The sequence below is a fragment of the Besnoitia besnoiti genome, chromosome XI, assembly GCF_002563875.1.
Source record: "Besnoitia besnoiti strain Bb-Ger1 chromosome XI, whole genome shotgun sequence".
NCBI lineage: Eukaryota > Apicomplexa > Conoidasida > Eucoccidiorida > Sarcocystidae > Besnoitia > Besnoitia besnoiti.
In genome coordinates, this window is record NC_042366.1 from 1,558,782 (window position 1) to 1,586,667 (window position 27,886).

The 27,886-nt window shown below is 61.0% G+C and overlaps 3 protein-coding genes across 3 annotated transcripts; 1 reads left to right on the forward strand and 2 right to left on the reverse strand.

Moving 5' to 3' along the window:
* Positions 1 to 2,108: 2,108 nt before the first annotated feature.
* BESB_021000 (uncharacterized protein) lies at positions 2,109 to 5,456 on the forward strand (the record flags this gene model as incomplete). Its single annotated transcript, XM_029360809.1, has 1 exon — positions 2,109 to 5,456. One exon carries the CDS (start codon positions 2,109 to 2,111, stop codon positions 5,454 to 5,456), a length of 3,348 nt encoding a protein of 1,115 aa, XP_029216168.1.
* A 601-nt stretch (positions 5,457 to 6,057) lies between these two features.
* Positions 6,058 to 22,831, reverse strand: BESB_021010 (uncharacterized protein; the record flags this gene model as incomplete). The annotated part of the gene is made up of 8 exons (XM_029360810.1): positions 6,058 to 6,142; positions 6,599 to 6,710; positions 7,347 to 7,451; positions 7,676 to 8,064; positions 8,405 to 11,365; positions 11,662 to 16,042; positions 16,602 to 20,717; positions 21,145 to 22,831. 8 exons carry the CDS (start codon positions 22,829 to 22,831, stop codon positions 6,058 to 6,060), a joined length of 13,836 nt encoding a protein of 4,611 aa, XP_029216169.1.
* Positions 22,832 to 23,013: 182 nt separating this feature from the next.
* BESB_021020 (uncharacterized protein) lies at positions 23,014 to 27,825 on the reverse strand (the record flags this gene model as incomplete). The annotated part of the gene is made up of 2 exons (XM_029360811.1): positions 23,014 to 24,452; positions 24,894 to 27,825. 2 exons carry the CDS (start codon positions 27,823 to 27,825, stop codon positions 23,014 to 23,016), a joined length of 4,371 nt encoding a protein of 1,456 aa, XP_029216170.1.
* Positions 27,826 to 27,886: the final 61 nt, after the last annotated feature.

Consider the following 27,886-nt stretch of genomic DNA (forward strand, 5'->3'; position numbering starts at 1 on the left):
AGAAGGCAGCTGATGGAGTGTTAGCCCTTCCGCTTTTTCCCGAGCACAGACACACTGCACATGCGGAGAGAGTGCGGCCGATGAAAAGGTAGAGCTCTCCTGGATGCGACCTCAACCCTGCACCTACCTGCCCCCGCGGGTATCCTTCTCACCGCTACGAGGTATGCGCGGCGCCGACCCGTTATTCTACTGATTTCGGTAGCGTTATGTATCGTCGTGATGTACGTCTTCCATGTTCCCTCCCCCGGCAGACTCTCTCTGAAACGCAACTCGGTTTATTGCCATTAGAGCCGGTGGCGCGGGGTAGGAGCACAGCGAAATGATGGTCTTCCGCTGCTGTCACCGGCAAACAATATTACCATTAGTAACCTTAGTGAGTTTTTCAAAGTTGAAGACGACGGTATCACAGGCATTCGGTCCGACGGATCAAAGCCTTCTTTCGTGGGTGGCGTAATAGGACGCGGCCCGCAGCAGAGCCACCGGAATAATTCAATAATCAAATCCTGGAACAAAATACCCGCAGATTATCTTATTCTGAGTGGGCATCCGCCGGGCGAAGAATTTGCTGTTCAATTTTGAGGTACAGCTTATAAATGAGGTACCCCGCCAATGAATAGGGACCAGCAATTACGAAGACGCTGTGCGGGTAGCCGTGGTCGCGTAGCGATACCATGCTGGCTACGCCCGCTTGGTACTTTTACAGGCATCCCCCGAAAGCCTGATGATTCCATTCTTCGTGATAACCAGACCGGTGGTAGTTTATTATCCGAGTCTTGGCCGGCGGCCGGGTAATTTGTGAGCCTGGGTTCGGTCATTACTTCAAGAGGTCATCGTTCTGGACATTCAGGGATACTTTCTACTCATCACTCTCGAAAACGCCGAGACTTTGTTAGTTTTCATCTCCTCTCTCATTGACCTAGCTCTCTTATCTGAAATTCGACATCTTCGGATTCGAAAACGCCCCCCTCGCATATTACGCGTGATGATGGCTTCACAACAGATCATCGTTTGCCACAAGAGACCCTCTTTACCACGCAGAGGCAGTCCACCAGCAATATAGGGCCGCAGGGTGACACATTGCGAACGAGTGTGCGGACGTGACACACCTGGTCGAGGCTGATAACGCGTTGTAACCACCGGCGGGTTGAAGTATGAAGGCACGCGGCGTCAGCGTCAACGCAGTTCGAATCCCCGAGTATAGGCCCTTCCGATCTGAACGTTCCAAAGATGCCGCGGCGGAATTCGTTGCGTTGACGCATATGGGACGCAGATCTAAAGCCAGTTCTCAAGAGAGAACCGAAGCCTCGCGTGCGGTAAAGTGGATCACAGGAAACGAATGCACAACGGATTGTTCAGCATGGCCTCACTTCCGATACCAGGACCTGTCCTCAGGCCGCCAGATACCAAAAGTAGTCCGGAAGGAGAGAGCACAGAAACCGACAAAAGAGGTACCGCTGATCAATGGCTTTTAGAGTGGTTTCCTGGCTTCGACATCCCGATTGGCCTTGAGGGCAGAGCTTTTCTAAGACGTCTACTAAATCATCGCCGTGCAGAAGATCCTGCTGCATGCGTAAGTCATTTGCGGGCGTTGGCTAATGGTGGTGAGCAACTGAACTGACGAGCAGATCGTTCATGTACTAGTAGTACACGCGATGAAGTACCACATTTCGAGGTCTGTGACTGTAGGAGCTGCAGTGTTGACCCAAGGGAGACCGCGTTTGACATAGCATCAACCCTGTTCCTTTGCCAACCCGGAGGTTTATTCCGGGAGTGGCACCTGGAAGTTAAGATTTCCACATGACTTCCCAGTAGCAACCTTTTAGCACTGCTCTCAAATAACGGCACAGCCAACGTAGCCATAAACTATCAGTCATGCTCTCCTCGCCAACGTAAATGCAGACCTTTACGCACCAGCGCTTGATGAAGGCGGCTGCTGCTGAAAGACAAGGTAAAACACAATCATGAAAAACCAGATCGGGCGCTAGTGGCTTGGGGATATATACAGTCTCACGTGGTACTACGTTTTGTATGAACAGGAGGCGCTTTTAGCATCTCATGGGATCAAGCTGGGTCGAGGAGTGCCTGGTCATACAAGCAATTGGGGAAGTATGAAGGTCAAAGAGCTGTTGCATGCGGCATACTTGCTCGGCTGTTGGTCGGCTGTGGAGCGTCTATGTATCAACTTTTGCCAGGCGAATGGACTAAAGACAGAGTGGATTCGGGAACTGAAGGCGAAGGGGGGTAGGCAGAGTGTTACCCTGGCTAATCTTCAGAACTACAGAAAGCGTTTCCGCGACAGTGAAAAGAGGCGAGGGCAGCAACCGCCTGAACTCCCCCCATCCTGGTTGTGCTCACCGCTTGAAGAGAAAGACCGTGGAGCTGTAGCTCATTTCGGCATTCCAGGCACACATCTAAGGGTCCAAAACGCCCGTAAAAAAGAGAAACCGCCTTCGTGCCGATCAGACGCATCGACAGCAGTGAACGTACCAGGAGTTCGAAGCCAAGCAACTGTGCATACACAGGCTAAAGCTGTATCACCAGCTTTTCATTCGACGGGCCTCTCCGTGGGGGGGCAACGTGCTGAGCCTGTCGGAGCGCTGGCTGACGCATGCGATCAGTATGTGGACCCACAACATGCATTCCTTATTCGTGGATACCAGCGGTCGCCTACTCCACGTGGGCGTCCTCTGGTAGACACGGACGGGTCAACAAGCGCTTCTCACATGCCTCCACCTGTTGAATACGATTGTTTAGGAGGGGTGCGCAGACAACGCACAAAGAAACGGGGCAGCCGAGCGAGAATATCCGCTCCCACGCGAGGGAAGAGAAAACGTGGAGAGACGAATGCGCTTCTTCGTCAAATGCATATGCCTGATATTCCGCTCTCAAACGCTGACAACCCACCACTCCTTGCTGAGGATCCGCAAGCGCCTGCACACGCCCATCAACAGCTCTGTTACTTTGTCCCCCCTTCTGCGCCTGCCGAGCAGATAATGCCCGTTCAAGTTACTGGTGACATGTGTAGGCTCTCATCGTCATTTGACGCCCTTCCGCGGAGTCTTGATCAAACAGCAGACACGTTGTCTTCGGGAACGCTTCACTGGCCTGCTCACAACACTTGCGCCCCCACCTCGCCATTTCCTTTCCATCCTTACGGGGCAAGCGGAAGACTTCCTGTATCTTCAGACAAGGCTATCCGTGATCCCTATCCTCCGCCATGTCTCTCAGTAAAACCTCCGAACTCGGCAGATGCCTTTATCACTCTAGGTGAAAACCGCTCGCTCGAGCCCGGAAACACCGTTCTGCCTTCACAGGCTGCGCGCGCGGCTCCGGCAGTTCCGACACCTTTGACCGTCGTCCCTCCGCAAGGGAAACGGGCTCATGCGGAACCCAGTTCATGCCAGAGCTCCCCCCGCGAGCGATCGTGTTCAACAGACAGCTGGCGGACAGAATCGTTGTACAGTCACAGTTCGAAAAGCAGCAGTGACAGCACGAGTACCACAAGTACCAGCTCCGAGGAAGGAGAGTTGAGCTCGCCCTGCTCGACTGAAAGCTGGAAAACACTATACAGAAAACGACGAATGGCTCGTCAGGTCAACTTTGCGGGGAAGAAGCCGCGGCATTCGAAAATACCGGTTGATGAACCCGCGTCTACTAGAACGGAGGTGTCCCTGGGTCCCGCGTTGTCTCCAATGAGCAGTACCATCGCCGCAGGACGGTGGCAGAGACCTACCAGCTGCTCGGCGGTCTTCAATCAGGCAGACCCTAAGGCGGCAGCTGTGGTATCGTGCCCATTTACTGCCCAGGCAGACTGCCCGAATGATACCGGCGCCCCGAGAGATCCGGGGTGGACACATAACGCTCTTCCTGCTCTTGCAGGCGATTCGCAGCTGGCATACGATGACAAACGCCAAAGCTGTTTCTACTCATTGCCGACGCTTACCCCTGTAAGAATGCCGCCATCGCTTGAGCGTCAGTCGCCAGGCGGAGATGTAATCGGCGCGCCGTTTCCACCTAGGAACTCGCAGTGCCCATCCAGTGATCCTTCAGTACCCACAGTGGTGTCTGGTGAAGGAGCACAGACGTCGTCATCTCCGGTGGAAGCGCGGTCGACAGTCGCTGACAATGGAACTTGCGAAGCAAAGAGGAGACTCCGCGCCGTATCCGGTGAGAGACAAACTTCCAGCGTGTTCGCTGATGCGTCACACGGCGATACACAAGTGAGTCAACCGGATCCCCTGCACGTCCAACGTTGTCTCCCGTCCTACTCCGCAGTGCACCCGCCAGCCAAGGGCCCGCCGTCCACCAGTCGAGAAAATGACCGTGTGGGACAATCAGGCTTCTCCGCGGCTCTCCGCCCGCCTCCGCTGCTGAATACACGGCCCCACAGCGCAGAAGGCAGGAATATTCAGCAGCCTGAGTTGTGTACGACGGAACGACCTGTTCCTTCAAAAATGGATATGGGCAGCGAGGAGGAAAGCGCCCGCAGACTCGACTACGCCAGACCTGGGTTCCACATACATAGCGTGACCTGCGACAGTGCGCTCGGCCAACACTTTTCCGAAGCAAATCCACTTTTCCGCCGGCACTCTCGTCACACGTTTGATTGTGAGAGTACGAGGCCCGCTACAGAGTACTCCAGCTTGCCACAGACTGGAGCAGCCGGACCAGGGCGTCCAAGGGCCGAAAAATACTACGGAACGGACATGCCTGTCGTCACGTCCGTCGCTGAGTGCAAGAGTGGGAGCTGCTCCGGAGTTCAAACGAAAGAGATGTGGAAACTCGCATTAGCGGACAGCTTCCAACGCGCAAATGGTAGTGATGGCAACTACACTTCGCTAACACCTGAAAAAACAAGTTATCACCTTTGCCTTATGCCGCCGCCACATCCGCCGTTGCCCGATCTGGCTCAGATGACTGAGGAGCGGTCTCCAACGTCCTCCACCCCTGACGCGACACCTGTATCTGTACTGCGAGGGCAGAGAGCTCCAGCTAATGTTCTGTCTGACGCAGGCCCCAATGTAGCGGAGAAGGTAGTAAACTGCGTAGGCGCAGCGACCGAGGCGGAGTATTCAGGCATGACTGAGGGAACGACACAGGTTTCAATTGCATCAACTCGATGCACCCCAAACACGAGGGAAGCGAGGGGAAGGGCTTTGGCGCACACCGGCTGCCGCGAAAGTAGCTCTTTTTCTTGCGAGCCGAAACCGCTTGCATGTGGATGGAAGGGCGTCCCCTCTACGAACCCTTCGGCAAACGTCGCTGCAAACGCTGGACCAGCGTTACAAGGGGAACAACTAGGAAAAGGTCTTCTCGTGAGAGAGCCTATTAGGGAGTTTAGCGGCCGCCACATTTCCGGAAATGGCGGCCTTCTCGAAACAAGGTACCAGTTCTGCTGTGGGGACCCTGACCAACCAGCGACCGTGCGCTTGACTGTGCGAAGCCCGTTCACATAAAAGTGTTAGTAATCATAGACAGCCTCGCGCGCGTTTCACCGAAACGTGAAGGTGCGCGTTCACCGAAGCTTGTTAATGAGAACCATGTCGCTTCTCTGTAGCAGGATACAGTCTACGAGCTATGGCTTACAGGCTCCGCTCCCACATGAGACACGAACCCGAGCGCGATTTCATTCCAACAAATAGTGACGGAACACGCAGCTGCATATAGTTTGCACGGCATGCCAGCCAGCCGACATATCGGGACAGCACAGATACGGTGTAGACCGAATGAGAACCGCATGCACCAGCAGACAAACGCATCCCTATGTACACAGCCAAACACCTTACGTAAACCACAGCAGGGTGAAACAAGATGACCCCGGCTCAAAGCATAACGCACCTGAGGCAGCGAGAATAGGGTGGAGGTACTCGCGACAGACGTAGGCAGGAGCCAACCCAGCACATTTCGACGTTCATGCCACGTCTCACGAAACCCCGCATATGACCCACGAAGATCTAGCTGACCCTGTATTTTCGGAGCCAGACAGAGTGTTGCTGTCAGTAGCAGCATGCTCGTCTAGTTGAAATTGCTGACTCCACTTGATTCAGAGCGACTTCATTATAATCTTTGCGCATCAAGGAGAATAAGAGCGGGGGAGACGAGGCCGGCTGCATGTGCAGAATTTTGATGCTGCTTCAATATCCTGAAGGATTCAAACACATCAGCAGAGCGCAGTACGCGTTGCCGCACCGACGGTCTTCCACAGCGGAAGCAGAGTTTCTGCAAGGTCGTGACGGTGAGCACCAACCGCGGACAGCTTCACCCAAACACAGTTGGGCCAAATGGAGTCACATTAATGTAGGCCACATTATGGTTGATGGCGCATGTGGGACCCATACATCTCCTTCGTGCACGACTCTTGAAACACAGAAAAATGAACAGGCATGAATCCGGCTCAGCACGCAAATGCTGATGCAGCCATCGAACACCCTCCCCCGCAAACTCAGAATTCGGACAATGCACGCAACCGTGGATCGGCCATTAGCCATATTAGCACCCTACAGCTCTGTCCGCTTTGACGTAGCCACGGAACGACGAAAAACGATCAGCCCAAAGAGCGTAAACACATTACAATTACAATGGTTACCCCGTCGTTTACACTACGTATCGCACGGCTGATGAGCTCACCAAAACGATAGACTCCACTCCGTCGGGTGAAACGTCATCTGCTGTCTCCAGTTGGTGTTGAACGTCGGCCAGGCACATGCCTCCTGTGCACGAAAAATACAACGCGACATCAAGCATAAGACAACTTGATCATCCTTCTAAAAAGCCAGAACAGCGTGCGTGAAGGGAACGAGGTCGTGCTAGCTTCTTCTGGTCTAGATACCATAGTACATCTCCACCAGCTGCTCGCCTCGCCGTCTCAAAATCGATTCACTGCTATCCCTGGCAACCTAGCCAGCGAACGTGCCAACTCGGCACCGGTGTTACGCCGGTGAGCGTTACGCCGGCGAGCGCGGTTGTAAGCTTGCGACTCACGACGACTTCGCCCCGACGATATCCACTCGACTCGCGCTCCGCAACCTCTAGACTGTGCGGCGCCTCAGCATCGTTGTAATTTGCAGTAGTTCTGTGATGCATGCAACGCACCTTCTCCCATTAATAAGGATCATAGTATAAGTCACCAGGAATGCGATACCAATCAGGTAGCAAGTGAAGCTAGACTCCAAGACACACTGAGGTGGGATTCCTAGGTTTATATAAGCTAACTTGGGGTGTTCCTTTTGTGGTGAGCTTATGACCCCAAAATCGTGCAGCACTACAATGCTAAGCTATTTATATACACCAGCGATGCTTGCGACATACTGACAAACCCAACCAGCAAGCCCAACTGCGGTACTAACCTGCCACCAAGAGTGCAGTCTTCAGACATAGAAAAAAGACCAGCTCTAGCAGATCGAGGATGATGAAATTGTACTGTGGCCGCTCCCAGACACGCAGCGCACAGCCTGAGGGCAGACAGAGACAAATCTCAGCAGGACATCCATCAAGTCCCCAGGAGGTCGCCGGCGAGTACACAAGAGCCCAGCGGTTCCGCATCGAGTAGACTGTGGAACCTGTTTGCACAGGACCTCCCTCTGCAAAGCCTTGTTGAGCAACGCCCCCATGATCCCACGAAAGCGGCGTGATCGATTCCTTGTGAACGGGTCGTTGGCGTGCTGTTGACGCTCACCGATTAGATGCCGCGGTACCGACGCCAGAAGGGACATGAGGAACAGTTTACCCTGCTGTGGATTCCCCCGGATCATGAAGAGGATGCCCGTTATGATGGCGAACACCTCTACGAACGGGGGGCAAAGCGTCGCCACCAAAAGGTGCAGTCTATCTGGAAAAGGTACGGGAATTGATTGAATCGAAGCGGCGCTTAGTGTGGACGGGACGTGGAATGGCAGAGGCGCTGGGGCGTCCGGTGAGAGAAGCGGCGGGATGGCGGCACTCCGAGAAGAGATTGAGAAAGGAGACGACGGTGGATGTGAGGCGTGGTACATCGTGTGGTATTGAACCAATGTGGCAACCCCGTGAAGGATAAAGAGGCTCGTGAAGGTGGCAAAGAGAATCGTTCTGCGGCAGCACCAACCAAGTGTCGGACATGAATGGTGCGAACGGCATTTCGGCAGTCACGCACGCACAACCGCTCCATAAGGGGTCCGCATCCTGCCACGCCCGCGAGCATATCGTTGCACCCCCAAGCGCTCCCCCCTGCCCCCCCCTCCCCCCCGCCCGAAGAACCCCAGATGGTTCTTCTCGTATTCGAGCTGTGTGAACAGTCTCAGCAAGCGAAACGGTTGATCTAAAAAGCAGCAGCCATGTGTGTTGGGGCGGCTACCTCGGGACGAAAAGCATTTGAGTACTGCTGCAGCAAGCGCTCGCACTCGGCGGTGTACGGCGAAGCATTACTTACGAAATCGCATTTGTCTGTCCGCGCTTCCAGACTCTCCTCTGAGCTGCGGACGCTGCCCTTTCTATCCATCGGCCCAGCGGTAGCCAGGCGTTCTCGCTCGACGTCTCTTCTTCTATGTACGGGAGAAACGCGAATGTGGGGTCTCCTGCCTCACTTGCCCCTCTGTGGCTCCGCTCGTCGCCATTAACACCTTCTCGATCGACTCCCACTGCGGCGCGTAGACACTCCGTCCAGCTCTCCGCGTGGCGCAGGTCACAAAGCCCGGCATAGGAAGCGCGTTCTGTCCGGCGTAGTGCCTCGTGGACCGGCGCAGGCACTGTGGTGCCATCACGAGGCACCCCAGATGACGGTGCAGGATATGACACGGCCTGAGTGCCTCCCAGACTTTGTAGTAAACGTCGCCTCAGCTCGCCAATCGCTGCAGCGGCAACCGCTGTTCCCGTGGCCGCTGCGCCCATGCCGTTGCGCCCTGGTAACCTCTCGTACATATGCCTGCGAGTCCCGCAGTTACGTGTGGCGGACTGCGACACATCGCGGACCGCGGATGGCCATGGTTGGCGCTCGACCATAACAGTCGTCCAATGCCCGCTCGTTTCACGGTGACCGCCAGCCTCTGTGTCCCTTACATCTGGCAGACCAGGTGCTGGGACATGCGCCAGTGGAGCAACGCCCACCTTCGCACATTCTCTGTCATGTGACTGTTCGCCGTGCAAGACGTCCGGCGACGTCACCGCCTGCGGGGTGCCTGACGTGTCACAGCGTAGTCCGCCAGGCACCAATACTTGCCTGCCCTTTAGAGCCGCAACGGCTGTCCCCGTATGAACTGTCGGTGGAAGTTTCCGCCTTTGAGTCCCACGTGGTGACGAGCACGGGCTTGCATCCAGAGAGTCGCTTTCGTTTCCAGCAGTCGCGGCGTATCCGCGGGGTGAGTCCGGCACCTGGGGTGGATCGCCAAAACCCTCAGTGCTCGAGCTGACTGATGTCTCACTCAGTAACGGTAGCATTACAACTTCGCCTGTGTCATGCGGAGATGACATTTGCCTGCTGCCTTGCTCTTCAGTGTAGCATCCGGAAAACGGAGATGGACTCTGCCCGTGCCCGCTGCCCCCAGAAGCAGTGCCGGTGCCGGCGTATCGGTCAAAACGCCCAACCAACGAGAATGATGGCGTCGGGCTCAAGCGTGACCCGTCTCGGGCGACGCGTCCTCCCGCGCCAGGACGCTGGGACGACGGAGACACATACGAAGCAGCGGAGACGTTGAGCGGATGGAGGCGCGATGGATCCAGAGGGGACGTCAGAGCTGCTGCTGACGGTGGCGCTGCAAGGGAGGGAAGAGTTGGCAATCCCACGTCCTCGCGCGTAGCTGCAGCATCGCCGGATGCCGATCCATGGGACGGGAGAGGCGCCGGAGGCAGTTCAGTAATAACAAGAGCCATCACATTCTGGCGCAGCCGCCGAACTCGCAGACGGCCTGTGCTACCCCAGGAAGGCTCGTCAGGGGTTTTCAAGTATCCAGCAGCAGCATGTACAGGATAAGAGTCCGGTGCCGCCATTAGCGAAGGCTCCGCGTGTGACTGCGATTGAGAGCTCGATGCTGGCGCACTCGAGGAAACCCATGAAGGCAGCCATGACATAGGCGAATGCGGCGAACTCACGTTTGTGTCTCCAGCGACATAGGCTATTTCCGGGAATTCTCTGTACTTTGACACAGGCTTATAATGGGCCATGCTAGCAGGCGTGAGTTGACTTGTGGCGGCAGCGCCTAGTGGACCTGGGCTGTAGTCTGCCGTAAAGAGGGGCTCGGTTTGCCCTCCCTGGTAGGGCGGTGGTGATGTGACAGACAAGGGATACGGGGCCTGCGACCCAGTGGGGCTCCCAGACGACTCGAGGCAGCTTCCGGGTGGCGACGATGATGACCCCGAGGAAGTGAATGACAATAGCCGTGCAAGGCCTGCGAACCCCGAACGTACGCGGCGGGCGCTTTCTTGCCCTGCAAGGTTCACGCTGGCTGTGAAAGGCGGAGGCGGGCTACACACTCTCGAGTCTGGGATGCTTCCCGACCCAGGAGAATCAAACGACTCTCTCGAACGACTTCCTGCACTCCCGGCGTAACCCAGCCGTCGCGCGGTTCCGGGTAACGAGCGATCGCGAGCAGAGAACGGCGAAGCCCGCTCCTCAAAGCTCGCCGAACCCGCTGGAACCGAGTTACTTCCGAAGGTCTCTGGCTTGCCGACATTCCTGTGATGCGATGCCCGTTCACCCGTGGTGCAGGTCAGCGCTGTCGATGCCGGCCTCCCGCATAACGGGATACGCGATCGTGCCGGCAGTCGTTTTCGGCCGTCCGCCGAGCTCTCGTCACTCTCCAGTGGAGCGACAAACCCATCCGCCCATGCGTCTTCTTGATGCAACCAAGGCACGCGTAACGTCGAGGTGGAGTAGGGACTGAGAGCGCACGGCCTCGCGAATCGGTCGGCCGCGGCGAGGAAAACCGAAACAGCTCCACAGCGGTTCCCGGAGACAGTGTTCGATGTTGCGGTATTCCTGCCAGGTGGAGCAGCCTGAATGGCATCAAACTTCTGCGGGCCTACGGCTTCCGAGGGTAGGTGCGCGAGTCGCTGGCATCTGTCGCCTGTCGTTACAAATCCCTCGATAGGAAAAATGCAGAGTGACGCTTTTAGACGGTGGGGGAGCAGGAACTGGGTGCTCAACTTTCGAATACCGTCCTGAAGCTCGAAAACCGCTGCTACACCAGGCGACAGACGCCACAGGAGGAATTCGTCGCCTTCGTCAGGAAGACCTCCCCCCAGTGCGAGAGGTGTCCATGCGAGTGAGATTCTTCTTGCTCTTGGCGTGGATGAAGCGTAGACCCCGATAGCCGATGGCTGCAGCGATCGCGGGCAGGCATATCGTACTGCCACGGATAGGGCAAGGCACCCCCGGGTGCTCTGAATCGTCCCCCTTCTGTACAAGGCGAGATAAGCAGGCGCTTGCCACACGTCCCACAAGATATGCCGCGAGATTCCCCGTCTTGTTCTCGTGTCGCAGTGTCAGTCCAGTAGACGGGTGGATGCTCCCCGTTGTGGGGTGCCCACGACCGGCGGGTAGACGGGGCGACCCCTTGCTTTCTCGCCGCAGTAGCAACGCCATGGAATGACCCCCCCATCGCCACGATGCGGGAGGCTTCGGTGATGTCTTCTGGGGACACGTCGGCGGCCTTTCGTCGAAAAAACTCAAATAGGATCTTCGATTCCTCGTACCCCACAATCTGCTGCAGAGCTTCAACAAAAGGACTGCCTCCTCTCCGTCCTGAGTTCCGACCTCTGTTTCCTCCCGTGCCTCTCCATCTGCCGGTGTTCTCCGCCTGCTCGCCGCGCCGGTGCCGCCTGCCTCCGGAGAACACCAGCTCGTCACATGGGGCTTTTCCGCCTTCGGGGCCCGCTTCAGAGACTCCTTCGTCGGTAAACCCTCTCCAGAACGCCCTCCATCGACAGTTGGCGAAAAATCCTCGAGCGCCTCTACGCCTGCGGGAACGGGGGCTGGTGCTTGCGGATCTCGATGAGGCAGGAGACGGGGAGGCGTTGGCGTGTCGCTCAGCTCCCGGCGCTTGCGGAGACAGCATCCGCGTATCGGTTGGAAGGATGACCATGGGGCTGTGAGGGTACAGGTGAAAATCAAAAGGGTTCCTATCGAAGTCCAGCACGTCTAAGCAACATACACCCAGACACGGACTGACGGTAACCTTGATCCCGAAGGACAGTTCCCGGGCTCGGATGGATCTCCAGAATGCAAACGGGGACTGATACGCCGAGGTGCGTCGAGAAAACGCATGCCGCGGTCCATCACGTCGAGACGCCGTATTGTCAAGCGAGAGAATAAAGGAGATAAGCTGGGATGCATGCCGCCGCCTGGCAGCCTCCAGGAGCAGAGCAGCAGCCGGGAGGTAGACTGCTCTAAGGACACTGTACGCGAAGACAAAGCCACGTGTATACGAACACAAGGCGTTGACGTGGCACGCAAAGGCTGCGTAGTGCTCGGGGACAACGAGGGGCGCCAAGAAAGGAGGTGGGACCGCGTCGAGGCCCCAGGGGTCCACTGGAGTATTTGAGCCGAACAGGATAATCCGCTGGACATGATACGGCAGGTCCTCCATCGTCAGATACGGCCGAGACATCCTAACACTCCGGCGCTCTTGGATGGTTTTACGTAGCAACGCCGATGTCGATGAACCAAGTGCAGCTGCGCTCAAGGGCGAAGCCCCGGTCCCGCTCTCCGGAACGACCCCGCCTCCCGGAGACTGGCAAGAGCGGACGAGACTAGACCGCGCCTGTCTTTGACGGATCGGAGCTGAAATTAATTTGCTTTCGAACATTGGCTCGCCTGCCAGCGAGCTTGCTGCCGGGTTGTTCAGGTGCAAGTCGACAGACAGTGGGCCTTCCAGCCGCGGGGTCACCTCGAACTGAACAGACGGCTCATACCGCCAATCCAGCAGCTGAGCCAACTTTACCAGAAACGCTACGGCAAGGAAGAGGACGCCAAAGAGCAAGCCAAATCCGAAGGCGTGCGTGCGGAACGTCTCCAGGAGAAAGAGAAAAGGTGGCAGGCACCGAGGATTGACTGTGACGTCAGGCAGGCCAGGAAGGCAGGCGTAGGGACAGTGACGACTCGTGGTCGATCCACCACCAAGCCACGGCGCATCAACGTACACCGCAGTCTCTTCAGGCTTGTTGGTGCATGCGCGGCAGAACCCCTCCCCAGGAGAATGGAAATACCCTAGGGGGCAGGGGACGCACTGCCAGCCTGCACGCCCCGCAGGGCATGAGGTTGGGTCTCCGACGGAGGATGGTAGTGCGACAACTTGTCCGCCAAATCCTTTCTGCCCGGCTGGAAGCTGTAAGAGCTCACAAACCTGCGAGTCGTCCGAGGCACCCCCCGACACGTCTACACGCCCCGTAAACATGCCTGCAAACTGCAAGGGGTATTTGGCGAGCGCATCGGCCAGCGCAGCAACCGGAAACGGAGATGAGTGCATTCGAGACAGCCACAAAATCTCGTCGCCTAGTTCGCTGGCGGATGGCTCCAGCAAGGGCGCTAGAATAGGCGACCCAAGGAATGCTGCTGTGCGCATTCCATGGTACGCTTTGGGGGCAGGGCCTGTGCTCGAGTTGGACTCATCACCCGAGAGCGGATCTATGGACAGTTGCTGGGGCTGTGTATCGTTCACAGCATGCACACGTTGATGCGCGGCGTCAGTGCCTTGTGCTGCGCGAGAGGGCTGCGAGGATGCTGCCTCAGAGGCGCATGCGGTGCACGGGCTCGCCGGGCCTGGTGGCGACCTGGGAGAGCCCGTGCTCTGCTTTGACTCAGAGTCGTCCACGGTTTGTCTCTGGACACTTAGCTCATGCCGAGCCGCTTCTCCCTCGTCGATGTTGTGACCAGATGCCGGTATCGGGGTGCAGTTCACAACTGTCAACACAGGGGCGTCTTGCTGCAAACAGTCGCCGAGTCGTCTGCCCTGGTCGCCATTGCCTACCGCCTTCGCTGAGTTCTCTATGTGTTCGATTTCCTCGCTCGGCAGTCGACCGCGCCCTCCTCTTTCCGGTGTTGCAAAGGAACGCTCTGCTAGCCATTCGATGCCCACGACCCCCCCTCCGCCGCCACCGCCAGTACACCGTCCGCCTTTTCCGCCGCGGGCTGAGAGGAGGCCAGAGCCCTTGAGCGCGTAAGTCCTGACGATGATACTCCCACCTGCACCTCCACCTTGCCCCGCCTGGCTCGGATCAACGAGTGCCGTCGCGAGGTACGCTGCAGCTGCGCTGCGCTCTTCCTTTTTCTCTCTTCGCTTCTCTACGAGGGGCTGCTCGTCGCTTGGTAGGCTGATAGAGGTGAAGTCCCTTGGCATCCTCAAGTCGACGCCAATATAGTTGCCCGCCCCACCCGGATTCGGATGCCTTGGAACTCTCAGGGGATCGCCAGAGAGCGACGCTGCCACAGAGACTTTCGATGAGCTGTCGTACGGCAGGTGACCGGCTTGGCTCGTAAGCGAAGCGCCATCATCCGTCACCTCGTTGTTTCTCAACCCCGGCGCGCCGCTGACCTGCTGCCCCAAGTCGTTATCTGCAAAAGCCTGCCGTCGCGGAGCTCCCCGCGAAGCTGATTCTGGCTCCGAGGTCATGTCTTCGTCCTTGCTTAGAAATGACCCAGCAAAACCAGAGAGGCTCCAGCCCGGTAGTTCACTCGCCGAGTGAATGCCCTGGTAGGCGTCACGGCGACCCGCTGGGAAAGCAGGAAGCCAGGTCCCGCTGCGTTCCACGCTCCCCGGGTGTCGACTATCCCCCGCCTTGCCGTCAGGCATCAAGTCCTCGATGTCTTCTGCATCGCTTTTTAATGGCCAGTTGCGAAGTCCCTCCAGTCCCCTCTTCTGCGTACCGCGCCGTCTCACGATGTCTACGCCTTCTTCGGCCGCGCTGCCTTGATCACGTCTTGCGGCTCCATGCATCGGCAGCACGCCCACCATCCCCATCGTGAGTTCGTATGCCAGCACATCTCTAATCGCAGCAGGGAGGGCTAAGGCTTGCCACTGACGGTAACCGGCGTAGGCCAGGTCTTGCTCTCTTATCGCACTGGCCTCGCGTCCCTCTGGCTCTGCAGCCCCATGCGCCTGTTCCAGTTTCTTGGCCTGCTCCTCCTCAATTAGAGCGCGCCGCACCGCGTCGTCCACAGGCACGTCTTGCATCGCTTCGGCGTCCGCACCGTCGACCTCGACAACTCCGCTCACCTCGACTTCGAATCCTTCCAGCCAAACGAGGCCTCCTCCGGCCCCTGAACGCCGCGGGTCCCCTCCACCGCCCGAGGCACTGGTTGTGGGGAGTCGCGTGAGCAAGCGCTCTGCTGGAATAATTGGGCTTCCAGGGTGCGCGTGGGGAGATGGCGCTCCGGTGGCCTCATCCGTCGCGCCTGTAGCTGCCGACGAACCCGAGGACACATTCGTGTCCCCAGCCGTCTGCGAGGTTTTATCAATGTCGTGTTCGGATGCGGCAGCCGCCTCAGCGGTTTGCTCACCCGACGAATTCCGGGACGCTCCCATTCCATTGTTCTCTCCCGATAGCGATGAAGCAACCACCTCTTCGGTGTCTCTGCGCCGCAGGCCTACTGCCGCCCTTGCCTCTGGACCGCCTTTCCCAGCACCTGAGCCATGGCCTGACGGACTCTGAGGACTCGTGCGCCCTCTCTGTGACTCCGAGGCCATTGCCGCCTGACTGAGAGCTCTGGCCTGCGCCTGAGCCCCGGAGGCGGGAAGCGCATTCGCCACGATGTCGTACGAGCGTCCCCCCGTCCCCACGCAGAGACGCCCCGTGCGAGGGTCGACACCATCGCCGCCTCGCCCCACATGCCCGCCGCCACCAGCCCCGCAGAACGCGGGCGACGAAGATGCCACAGTGGGCGACGGCGGCGACGACAACGCATCCAGCACCGTCTCTGGGTCAGATGGCACAGCGTCCCCCCGATTGTCGCGCACGCCAGCGGCGGCGGGCGATGAAGGATCTGCATTCCGCTCGCCAGCCGCCGACGCCAATGAACGCGACACATCCGCTGGCGGCTGCGGGGGTGCCGCCGGGTTTCGGCTTCCGGCCCCTGGCCCTGAAAAACCAGCACAGACATATTTACTACGAAGTGACGATCCGTGGGCACACAACTCACCCCTGACCCCCGTCGCAAGCTGTGGGCGACTGACCGAAGTCAAGGTCTCTCTCTGGAGAACTCACGTACCTTTCAGTTGGCTTGCCGCCCGCGCTCGACTGCGGTGGCATGCAGACGCTACGACACAAGGTACGCCCGAATCTCCACGCTACCCGGACACTGGAAGAGCGCCTCGTATGTGACAGAACGGAAGATATGAAGAAGAGAAAGGTACGGCCACACTAGCCACGGCCGGGGCAGACCGTCAGACGTGTCTAGCGGTCTAGCGGGTTCGCAGCGATGCAACGGACAGCAAAAAAGCGACATTTTTCTATGGATCAGCACAGCTCTGATGTTGCGCGCCCCTCCGCCGTCGCCGCCCCCTAACTGCTGCCTTCGTTCCCCAGAATCCCAGTACCCGGGTGGCCTTCACCTGTACAGTCAGTTCTGACTCAACGTGTCCTCCATAAAGGGTCGCGACCGACGGATTACTAGATGTCAGTGTGCGAGAGTTTCCTACCCTCTCCAGGTTTGCACCCTCGAGCGCGCGCTGTGACTTTGCCTTCCACCTTTACAGGGCCGGTGCCTCCGCAGAGGAGGACAGCAGCGCCGCTGACGCGGCTGCTTTCAGCGACGACTACGCCTTTGTGTCCGTAAACTAGCACGTCGAAGGGAAGGTGAACGCTTCCGTGGGGTGAGGCCGAAGGCGACGCGCCGGGCCGCCACGGCCCTGAGAAGGCCGCGGCGCGTCGCAGACCGTCCAGCGACTTCACCACCTCGAGTGGAGGCCATCGATCAGCTGGATAAGCAGCGGACAGCCGCGGACCCCCGAGGGCGCCTTGAGACCGCGGGTGATAGGATAGGCCCCCTTGCTCTGGCAGTGGCAGACGGCTCTCCGTGGGTCGGTGCTGGCTGTTGTGCGTGTGTTTCTTCTTACCGAAGCATCTGTCCCGCACAGACTGCTTGCGGTACAGAGGCGCAGCCAGGAGCACGCTCAACGCCCGAGGCTGCTCGGGACAGTCGCCCGCGCGTGGGGACGCGTCACCCACTAGTGGCTGGCAGGCCGCCGTTTCAGCCGTCTCCGTCCCGGCGGCGCCACGCGCGGCCCCATCACACAGGCGTTCGACCTCTCCGCTAAATGCATTCCTTCGATCCTCGTCTGGGTCTGACTGAGGCGCAGCTTCACCTGCACCAAGCCGCCGGCGCCCAGGGTGTTCGTCCTCAGTCTCAGGACCCCGGCTCTCGCTGCGCGCCTTCAACTGCCTCGCCGCACCTTGGCGGGCTTCATCAAAGCTCTCCACGCGCCACGTGGGGTCCCACGACTGGTACGTGGACCCGGGGAGTTCCACTAGTTTCGTCACGGCTTCCCTCAACCCGCCGACCTCCCCGCCTCTCTGCTCAAGTGCGGCGTCGGCTTGCTCCGGTTGAGTCCGCACATCCCCTCTATGCTGCGGTGGGCGTTCTACATCTCCCCCCGTCGCAGCCGCCTGCCCAGCTCTCTCGCCTCGCTCCGCGCGTCCGTCGTCGCGCCTTCTATCTGCTGCTCCCTCACACTTTACATTCGCTTGGTTCAGCGTGTCGAAGTCCCGGCCGGATTGCTCGGCGCGGCAGAGCCACGCTGCTGTCAACAGTCCGTGCGGCGTCCACGTCGGGACAGGGTGGGAGGCTCTGCCGCACGCCAGACGCCCTGATAAAGCAAACACACGTCCCCGTGCGGCAGCCGATGCCAGCGAGACAGATGGCGAGTGCGGCAGCGGCGCGCGTGGGGGCGAAGGCAGGAAGGGCCGTAACAACGGACAATTCGTGTCGAGCGGATAACTGCCGATGCCCTGATCCGGCGGCGGAGCCAGAGCGTCTCGGGCGCCTTGCAAATGCTGTGCGGCGCCGTCGAGTCGCACTGTCTTCAAGAGACCTGAAGAAGCGGATTCATCTTGAAGTGCTGAAGCCGCTGAAGAGCGCGAGCCGCCGCAGGCTTCCCCGCCTGTCTCTGTTTGCAAGGTGACCCGGCCCAGCAGAAGCTCGACCAGAGGCGGGGGGACAAACCGCGGTGCGCCGGCGTCGTTCATGGCTTCTACGAGCTCCCAAAATGCCACCGCGTCCCGCGGCACCGAGCGGGCGTTGTCCTCGTCATTGCCCATCCTTAAAAGGGCTCGAATGCGCGCGGGCGCGTCCTGGTGACTTCGGCACGTGGGCTGAGTAGCCGAAAGAAGGTTGCGGATCTCTTTTCGCACATCTCGTTCCTGCTGGCGAGCCGAGTCCGCGCGCACCGGCATCGCGCTCCGCCCGATCTGCCCCGCGTCCCCAGAAGAAGCCCGTCGTTCGCACGGTCCCCGCATATTGTCTCCAACTTCGCCGGCCCCCGTGAGGCGGCCTGGTCGGGCACTACCTCCCCCTGCAGTACCGGCATCCCTCTGCACTGGATCTGTGGCTTCACGGGACGGAAGTGATGTTTCCTCGCCTGTGCAGGCTTCCTCCCCAGCCGCCTCGGGTTTTCCTTCCAGATGCTTCGGGGCGTCGCGTGGCTGCTCACGCTCTTCGCTCTGAGGTGTGTCGCTGCCCCCGTCTCCATGCCTTACGACTTGACTGACTTGGCCTTCGGTGTCCAGTCGGATGTCCAACTGCGGCTGGGCCCCTGGTGCGGCGCTGGCCTCACGCGGCCTGTCGTCGGCTGCGGGGGGCCTTTCTGGCGCTTTCGAAGCATCTACGCTAGACCCCTCCGGGCTGCGCGGCTCCGCTCCCTCGTCGCCGGTGCGCTGGACTTTCTCCTCTCGTGTGTCAGCGCTCTCCTCCTCCCGCGACTTGCCCTCCGCCTCGCGGCGCCCCTCCTTGGTGTCGCCGTCAGCGGTGTTGGTCGATCCGGGCTTCGCTTCATCTACACTGTCAGTCGCCTGCTCCCAGGGTCTGTTCGCCCTCTCGCTGCCTGGCGGCGCTTCATTGCCCGCGCTGAGTCTCTCGACTTCGTCACCAGCGTGTTGCTCTAGGTCGGAAGCCTCCCCGGCAGGAGGGCAATTTTCGTCTTCAACGTGCCCGAGCATGTCCTTTCGGTTCGCGTTGCAGTGCCGGTCCGTCTCCGCGGGGGGCCCACAGTCCCCGTTCGTCTCGGCCTCCCGCTCGGACGCAGAGGCGCTGCGGCTTTCAGACGGGTAGGCCGTGGGTGCGCCACCCACCGCTTTCTCTGCATCGCCGGGATCCTTCGGTCTGTCGACCGGCACGCGCACTGCGTAGTCGAGCGAAAGAGCCGAGAGAAAATGCGCGGCGAGTTCTGCCAGACGTCTCTGCATGTGGAGCCAACGCGCCGGCTCGCCGGGGGCCTCCCGCGGTGCGAGGCCGCCTCGCGATCCACGCCCTGCGTCTCCGTTGCGAGCGTCGTGTGCCCTGTCGTCTTCGCCTCCACCTCCGTGTGTCGAGTCTTCCAAGTCCCCTTCTTCCCGGCCGCAGGCAGAAGGGCCGGCGAGCGGAGACCTCGCACACGCCTCAGGTGCCGAACCAGCCAGAGGCATATCGCTAGCCAGCACGCGGTGCGCCGAGGCCGCCTGCTTCTTTCGGCGTCCTGAGGGGCTTGCCGCCGGTGAACCCGCCTGGCAGTCCGGCGCATGCGGCGACGCGGCCGTCCCTCCGCCTGCTGCGCCTCTCTCCTCAGTCCTATCGCCGATAGTCTGTGGCGTCTGGTCAGCTTTCCGCCCTTGCATATCTCTTGGGGGGCGCGGCGTCAACTCGCTTCGCTCTCGCTCGGACTTCCGCGGTTTCGCGACCTGAGGATCCGCATCGCCTAGAGTCTTGAGCGCTGCGACAGCCGGTGAGAGGAAGGCGTGGAGGAAGGAATCCATAGCATCGCAGGGATTCGCAGGTTGTCTCTGTGCGCGTAGATCACACCGATGTTCCTCCTCCTCCTCGCTGGCGCTCTCCTGCCTGCTATGAATCCGTACCACGCCTTCGCTAAACAGAATCATATTCTGCAGGCGCTGGACGTCGTCGCCTAGCGTCACGCCCACCTGTCCATAAGCTAGCACAGGCGGCGGTGGAAACAGAGGCACCAGAACGGGGGGCGCGACCGACCGTGACGCCCCGGCCCCGCGTGACGCCGCGAATGCTGCAGACGGCAGCGACGCCCGCACCGAGCCGTGGATGATCAACTCCCCTTCTGCGAACACGGCGCCTGAGGGAGGCGTCAGCGCCAGCGCAGCACCTGCCGCTAACGCAGACGACGCGGGAAAGGGCGAGGTCCCACCCGACATGTCATCGCCCCTGACAGAAAGAAACGGCGAAAACAAGACCGACGCACTCGTGTCAATCTGAACGGAACCCGAAGCAGAGAGGATGGGGAAATTAAGGTCAACGCTTGGTGCCCTGCACGACGCCGGAAAAGACGAAAAAGGCTCGGAGGAGAGAGGCGCTGGAGGGGAGGATACAGCGGACGGCGAAGCGTGGCTTTCGTCGGCCTGGTCCAGCGGATCCTCGTGTCCGGGGCAAAACGAGAAAGTTGCCTGCCCTCCGCGGCGGTGCCCTCGCGGATCGGCGTTGGCCGCAGTCGAAGACACAGAAAGCCGCGCGAAGACGAGCTTGCTCTGTTGGCGTAGCCGCACCGATCCTGAAGCGGCATGCAGGTGAAGAGGCTGGAGAACCCGCAGAGAGGCGCCTGCGAGATAAGATATCACACGAAAACGAACTCACTGCGACCACAGGCGCCTGCGTGCCCGCCACCTGTGACGGATTGACAGAGGCTTTCCATCATGAGACACGATAGCAATTCTGCCAGAACGCAGTTGAACTCCGGACGCACCGGCTGCGCGACAAGCAGGACCAAGCCTCCACATCGCCAGAGCTGCACCCCTCCCCTCCCCGCCTACTTTCACGATATTAGTCTCTGGCTACCAGGCTGCTAGTCGTGAGAGTTGTAAACCATTTCTGCATCGCATGATGGCTCCACAGGAGACTGGACACGGGCACAAGCGGGCCGACGCCTGACGGGGTCTGGCTGCCTGTCTCCCTTGCCGGGCGTCGCACCGCGCGGGCGTCTTTCACTTGCAGAGCTCTTCCACGTGACCGAGACGCTGCACACTTACCGTTTGCGCCTCCATGCAGAAGCAGCGTCCCCACGACGACAAGATCCCCCGAGGGCAACTCCGGATCCCCGAGCACCTCTGCTCTCTCGCCGAGTGTATCTCCTTCATCGTCACCCTCCGCGCGGTGGTGCGACGTTTGGCGTCGCTCCTCGCTGCTGCCTTCTTGCGTGCCCGCGTTCTTTGAGTCTTCTTGGCCTTCGTGACGATTGTTCTCTCCGCCACACTGCGACATTGCAACTTTTGTATCGCTGGCGTACGCGAGTACTTCCTCAGTCGCGACCTTCTCTCTGCGGGTTTCTCGCTCTTCGTCCACTACGGGCTCAGCTGCTGGAGCTGTCGCAGGGAGAGCCGCCGAGCTCGCTGGTTCCCTCGCTTCTTCCTCAGTAGCCCTCCTCGGGCGCTGCGCGTCCCCCGCCGCAGCTTTATCGCCGCATGTCTCTGTAGGCGTGGCAGTGTCATCGAACTCCGTTGCCGCATTTTTTGTCACTGAGGTGCCTAGGGTTTCGGCATCCTCGGAGCGTCTCTCAGCTGTCCCTGGTTGTGCGCCTGTTTGCTTGTCGTCCGTCGATGTCCGTTGATTTCCCTGGGCCTTCGGGCCTGCTGGCATCTCAGGCCGCTCGTGGTTTCCCGTCGACCGCTGGGATCCCGTACCCGTGCCTTCAGAGTCACCTTCGTCTCGCGCTGGCGGCATGCCGCCAGTTGCGCCGCGCCGGCGCTGCATGTCGACAGGCGCGACGTTTTCCCCCCCTGCCTCGGAAGCCTCCTCGGCTCCGGCGGCCAGCGCCTCTGCGGCCCGCTCCAACTCGCGCTGTCGCTCCCCGGCAGAAGGCGTGTCTAGCTCGTCTCGATCTCCCAAACCCCCGCCGCTGCGCCGCCGACGGTCGCCAGCACTCCAGCTTGCGGTCTGGCCGCTCGGGTCTCTCGCACTGTCTCCCCGTCTCCGTAGCCCGTTTTTCCTGTTCTTGCCAGGCCTCCCCCTCCACTCGCAGCGCGTCGTGGCCGGCAGCACAGCAACCGCGCTGTCGATTTCCACGTTCAAAAACGGCGCGAAGAGACACCCTGGAAGCACCGTGGGCTGAAAGCTAGTGACCTCGGTCAAACTGAGGACGACGTTCGGCTGCGGCGCAGCGACACTCGAACGCGAGGCGTGGCCTCCTTCGCCTCTGGCAGCTGACGCCGCCGGCCGAGCCGCCGCCTCTGGAGTCGCCGCTGCCTCTTGGCCTCCAGTCACTCCAGCCCCTGCGGGTGGGGGGCCCTCTGTGGCGTCTCCCGCAGCCCCCGCGCCTTCGCCGACGGCGGCCGACTCCCGTCGGTCCTCGGCGCCTTCGCCTGCGCCCGTCTCCCGCTTCTTCGCAGGCTCATCCGCCCCGCTAGCGAGCGAGCCTGGTGGAGGAGATGCACGCGAGAACGGCGACGCCGCGGAGACGACGGCGGTCTGGAGCCGATTGTGGACGAACAGTTTCTTATGGAATGAGGAGTAAATCGTCCCTCCGCCACCGCATGTGCACGGAAGTAAATCCGCGCGGCTCGTCACCGAGCTGCACCCGCCCGTCGCAAGGACCTGCAGCAGAAAGCACACGAAATTCAGATCCAGCAACAGCCTGATGTGGCGACTTCCGCTACCCTGAAGACTTGCGGGCGTTGGCGGAATGCTTGGCTTTGAAGCGGGGCACGCGGGTAAAAGCATCTGTGGTCCGTCCGAGCCTATAAATATGCATACGGGTTCAGCACGGGGGCCCTGGGCTACTGTGGAGCTCGAAGCATACCGACCCATCCGAAGTGCGCTTGCGTGCATCTAGGGAGGTCGCACACGCTGATCCGGCACTTGTGATGTCGCGTCGTTTTTTTTTTCCAAATGAGTCTCTTGCCTTACCAGCGGGACGAGAGGGTGCGCGCGCTGAACGAACAGGGCGACGCGGCCGCCACCTCCTGCAGCGCAGTCCCCCAAGCTTGGTCGCGTAGCCAGTCATCGACATACGCCTCGCGCCTGGCCTCGCTTGCCTCCGCGGTCGCTGCTTTGCGTTGCTGCTGTCGGTGCTTCGCCTGTCTCCGTCTCTCTTTCCAGATTCGTCCGCCGCCCCTGCAACTCCATCCGCGTCGTCGGTCATCCGGACAGCCCTCGGCCTCTACGGCCTGTGGAATAGCACCGGGGACCTCCCAGGCAAGGGCCTCCGGGCGCGTAAAGCTGCGCGGATCGCGGCTACCTCGCGAGGCTCCCATGACGCCCTGCGCCGCCGTGTCTGGTCGGAGCCCCGCTCCCGGCGTAGGCCCGCGCCGTCGCCTCTCGCCTTCCGCGTTCGCGGTCGCAGGATGAGAAGGAAACAAAAACTCCCGCCGCCCTTGTCTCTCACGAAACCGCGCTTCCAGTGACGCCGCTGACCGGCACCCACCGCCCTGAGCAACCAGCCTGCCGCCCCCCTCGAGAGGTCGCGAGAGATGAATGTCACCTGAAATGAGAAGGATGGAACCACCGCTGCCCGCGGTCGCCTGCGCCGGCAAGGGCGGGAAAGTAAGCTTGCCAGGCTCACAGTTGTGTTCCGCTCTTTGCGCGACGCCCTCGCTGCGTGTGTCGCATACTTCATCGTCGCCTCCACCCGCGCCTCGCGGAGGCCATCTCTGGTTTTTCGGGTCCCCGCGTCTCAGCGGTGGGGGCACGAGCCACTGGGTCAGCGTCTGGAGCCATCGGGGCGCAGCCGCCTCCACTGGGCTCCTTGCCCCTGCCTCGCGTCGTCTCGCCCCTGCGTCGCCGGCCTTGCCTTGGCCGGTCGTCGCCTCGGTCTCTGCGGGGCTACAGCTCTTCGTCTTCGTCCTGCACCCTTTTATCTTATCGGCGCCGACTTCGCCCGCGCGCGCCGAACTACTACCATTGTCGCCGGGCGCAGCCAGTCTTGTTCCCTTATCGTCGCTCCTCCCGGCACTCGCGCGGACTTCCGCGTCCTTCTCGCCCCGTTCGCCCGAGCCTCTGGCGCCCGCGCCGGCTGGTCCGTCGCCGCTTGCGCTGAACTCTGTCTGCGGGTCCGCGTGCCAGCCCTCTTCGCCAGAAGCCGAGATTCGTCCTCCGTCGAGCACCAGCCGGTCGCCGGCGTACATCAGCACGAGGCCCCCGCCGCGAGGTGCCTCGATGCCAGCGCGTTCGGGCGCCTCTAACGCGTTAGGCAGCCGCGTGTCGCTCGGCTGAGACGCCCGCGGGCCGCTGACGGCCAGGGCAACGGCTGACTCGGCGACGAGTCTGCCGGCGACCCCGAGGTGCACCGGCAGGAAGGGCGAGCCGTACGTCAGCTCGTGCGTAGGCAGCGACGTGTGCGGATCTGATAAACGGACGGGCGCAAGTCAGCAAACGAGGAGACTCCCGTGGAACGTGAAAGCACTGACGGCTGTGCGCGGCGAAAGAACACGAGGAGGAAGCAGAATCTCCGGCACCGTGCAGCAAGAGACATAACGAGGGGTCGACACGCTCTCGCGGAGAGGCCCCCCCTGACACGAAGTCACGAGCCGCGCCGAAGCCCTGCGAGCAGCAAATGCTGGGGCACCGTGTTTTTCTGTGGCGCGAGGCCTACACTCCGCGGCCACCAGCTCATTCGGGTTGGACAGATGCAGATGCAGCTGTGTTAGGGGGCTGCCTAGATTGTGAATGCCCAGTGTCGCGCGCGGCCTAAGGCCAGACACTAGGAACCGCTACGATCGTGTGGATGCGCTGCGAATTAGAATCCCCGACTCATGCGCAAGCCACACCAGCTGTCGTTTCTCACCGTCCGCGCCCTCGTCTTGACACGTCGCCTGTGCCAGGCGTCCGCCGACGCCTCCGTAGCTTCCGCCTCGGAGCCGGATACTGTCACTTCTCAGCGAGGCGATCGCGCCCCAAGCACTACTGGATGAAGCTGAAGACGTCTCCCTCTTATCTTGAGTGCTTGCACTTCCATCTGCGGTCGGCCGGCGTCGCGCGTCTGTCAGCTCCGCCGCCTGGAGTCCTTTGTTCGCGTCTGCGTCTGCAGAGAGCGGGCCTCCTCGCGACCCGCCGTCTAGGTGCAAGGCGTCGGGCTCGCGAGAAACACCGGCGGCCTCGCCAGTCTGCTGCTGCCTCGCCGCGGTGCTGGCGTCTGCGCGAGAGGCCTCCGACCCCGCGCCGCCGACAGCCTGGCGATGCTGGGCGATGGCGTCCGCGCTAAGGAGACTCGTGGCGTTGGCCGAAATCTCTGCACCAGCTTGGAGAACGATTTCGCGCTCCGATAGTAAGAAAATCTCTCTGCAGTGGAGCCGCGACCGCGGCGAAAAGAGAATGACGTCCCCGGAGCAAAGTTCAACACGATCCTGCACGAGCGGCGCGCCAGAGGATGCGGCGAGGGCAGGGGCCGTAAACGATGAAGCCGCCTCAGGCGGAAACGCATGAGACTCACGCGCTGGAGGACGCAAATCGACCTGCGACGCAGCCGCAGCAGCAGAAACCGAAGGAGGGAGCGGGGACGATTCAGCCGGCGACCGTAGTTCGCCCGCGTTGTCCGCGTCCGCATGCTCCCCAAGCGAGAAGAGATCATCTTGCTCGCGACGAGGAGCGGAAAAGAGGAACCCCAGAAGGGACCTTTTTTTCGGCTTCCGAGGCCCGGCACTTCGATTCGCATCGCCGCCCCTTCGAGCTCCTCCTCTATTTCTGCCGCTCGCCAGATCCGCGCGGTATTTCCTCTTCTTCTCCGCTGTCCGCTTCGCAGCCTCTTCCAGGCGCCGAAGCTTTGCCCGTTCCTCCGCGTACAACGCTGAGCGGCACAGCAGCTGCACATCCGCGTCGATGACGATGCGCCCGCGAGAGACGATGCGTAGCCCGTCCTTCAAGAGCCGCACATTCTGCAGCTGCCCAGGCCTGTCTGTTGGTCCTCGGCCTGCATGCGCGTCTCGTTCGCTGGAGGCCACGTCCCTGCGTGGGCTCTCTCCGTTCGCCCGCCGCTCCTCCCGCGTGCCACTGACCTCGGAGGTCGGCGGGCCGGGCCTCTCCATGAGCTTCAACTCTCCTCGCTCACCCCGCTTCCCGTCGAACTTCGCAGCCTCCTCTTCGTCTGCATGCGGCTGCGCGGGCTCTGTGGGAGGCCCCAGGAGCTCCGCCGCACGGGTCGAAGACGCCGCGAGAATGTAGCAGGTGCCGTCCTTCACTACGTCGCACGCAGAGAGGTCTTCTTTCTCCCCGCAAAACGCCGGAAGAGCGGAGGGCACGGCAGCAGGCGCAGGGGGCGCCTCGCGCGCCGGCACGGCTCCAGGAGATCCTTCCGAAGACGCGTCCGCAGGGGGCAAAGGCGGCGAAGCCGAGGACGTCTCCGGCGCCCGGGAGGCAGGGACCGAGCGGGTCGGAGCGGCCGGCCGGCTTGACTCAGGAAGGGTGGACAGAACTGCGGCTGCAGACGAAGGATACGGGGACGAGGAGCGCGACGAAGGATCCGAACACGCAGGCTGAGCGAAGAAGGCCAAGCCGAAGGGAGGCTGACTGGAGTGGAGGTAGGGAGACTCTGAGGCCGCTGAAGCCGGCTGGCCTCCCAGTGCGTCGCCGCCGACGAGCGGCTGGGAGGCGAAAGGCGAGGTAGCGGCCTCTACCGAATTTGCGACTCCGGTGGCAAGGAGGCTCCTCCATGGATGCATGTCCGCGTTAGATGCCGCTGCACCACCATGGGAGCTTTGAACACGGTCAGAGCGAACTGGGGCCTCGACAAGCTCCTCAGTCAGCGCTGCGAGAGGGGCTACCGCGGAACCAGAGGCCTGTCGTCCTTCCTCCCTCCACCCGGACTCACTGCCTCCGTCCACGTCCTCTCCCGTGAGCTTCGGAACCCGGCTCGGTTCAGCTTCTCCTCGCCCTCGTCGCCTCTCGTCCGCAGCTTCGCGGCCGGAAGCCCGGCGATAGCCAGCCACGTCCAACAGCCACGGGAGAGCTCCCGGAGTCGACACTCCCTCTGTGGGTTCGTCCCGTTCCCGCGGTTCAGCCAGGAACGCCGCTGACGCGCACGAGACGGCGAGGAGGGAAAACGGCGCGAGGACGGGGAGTTCGAGGCCACAGCGGACGCGCGAAGTGAGGGAGGAGTCCTCGAGCGGCCCGTGACGTGCGTCTGTCGAAACCGGCTCGGCGGACTGGCGCCCAGAAGTGGAGGCAGCCAGCAGCGAACATCCACGCAGAAGGCGAAGCAAGAGGAGCAGGGAGAGAAAAAGGAATAGAAAAGCCCGTACGGCGCGGGCGGCGAAGCGGCGCGAGCCTCGAGAAGACCTGCCGGGTGACAGAGGCCCAGACGGTTGCAGACGACATGAAGACAGGCTGTGCCGGCGGGGCGCCGGGCAGAATCCTGACAATTGCGGTGGTTCCGTCGTTATCTTTGCTCGAAGTGGCACGGGGAAAGTGGAGGCATGGGACGCGTACACGCACTCCGCACTCCTGTGGCCGCCGTGTGCCTTTTCGCCATCCACTTGTCTCCTGGCACGCGCTGAGGCAACCACACAAGCGGCCGAACTGGACGGTCCACGACCCGTCCGTGCAGATCCTTCCGCGCAAGCTCTGCTAGCTGGAATTCTCCACATGCCCTCCTGTTCACCCGCTTCGGCTCTGCGCACATATCGTATATTCCCGCTGCACACGGCGCGCCCGCCGCACGCCGTCGACGCCCCCGCCTCCCCCATCGCCAGCACCGCACCGCCACTGTCCGGTGGCCGTTGCATTTTGATCTGTCGACCCGCGTGCGCAGATGACCAATGGCATTATCAACACTGCGTTATTCAG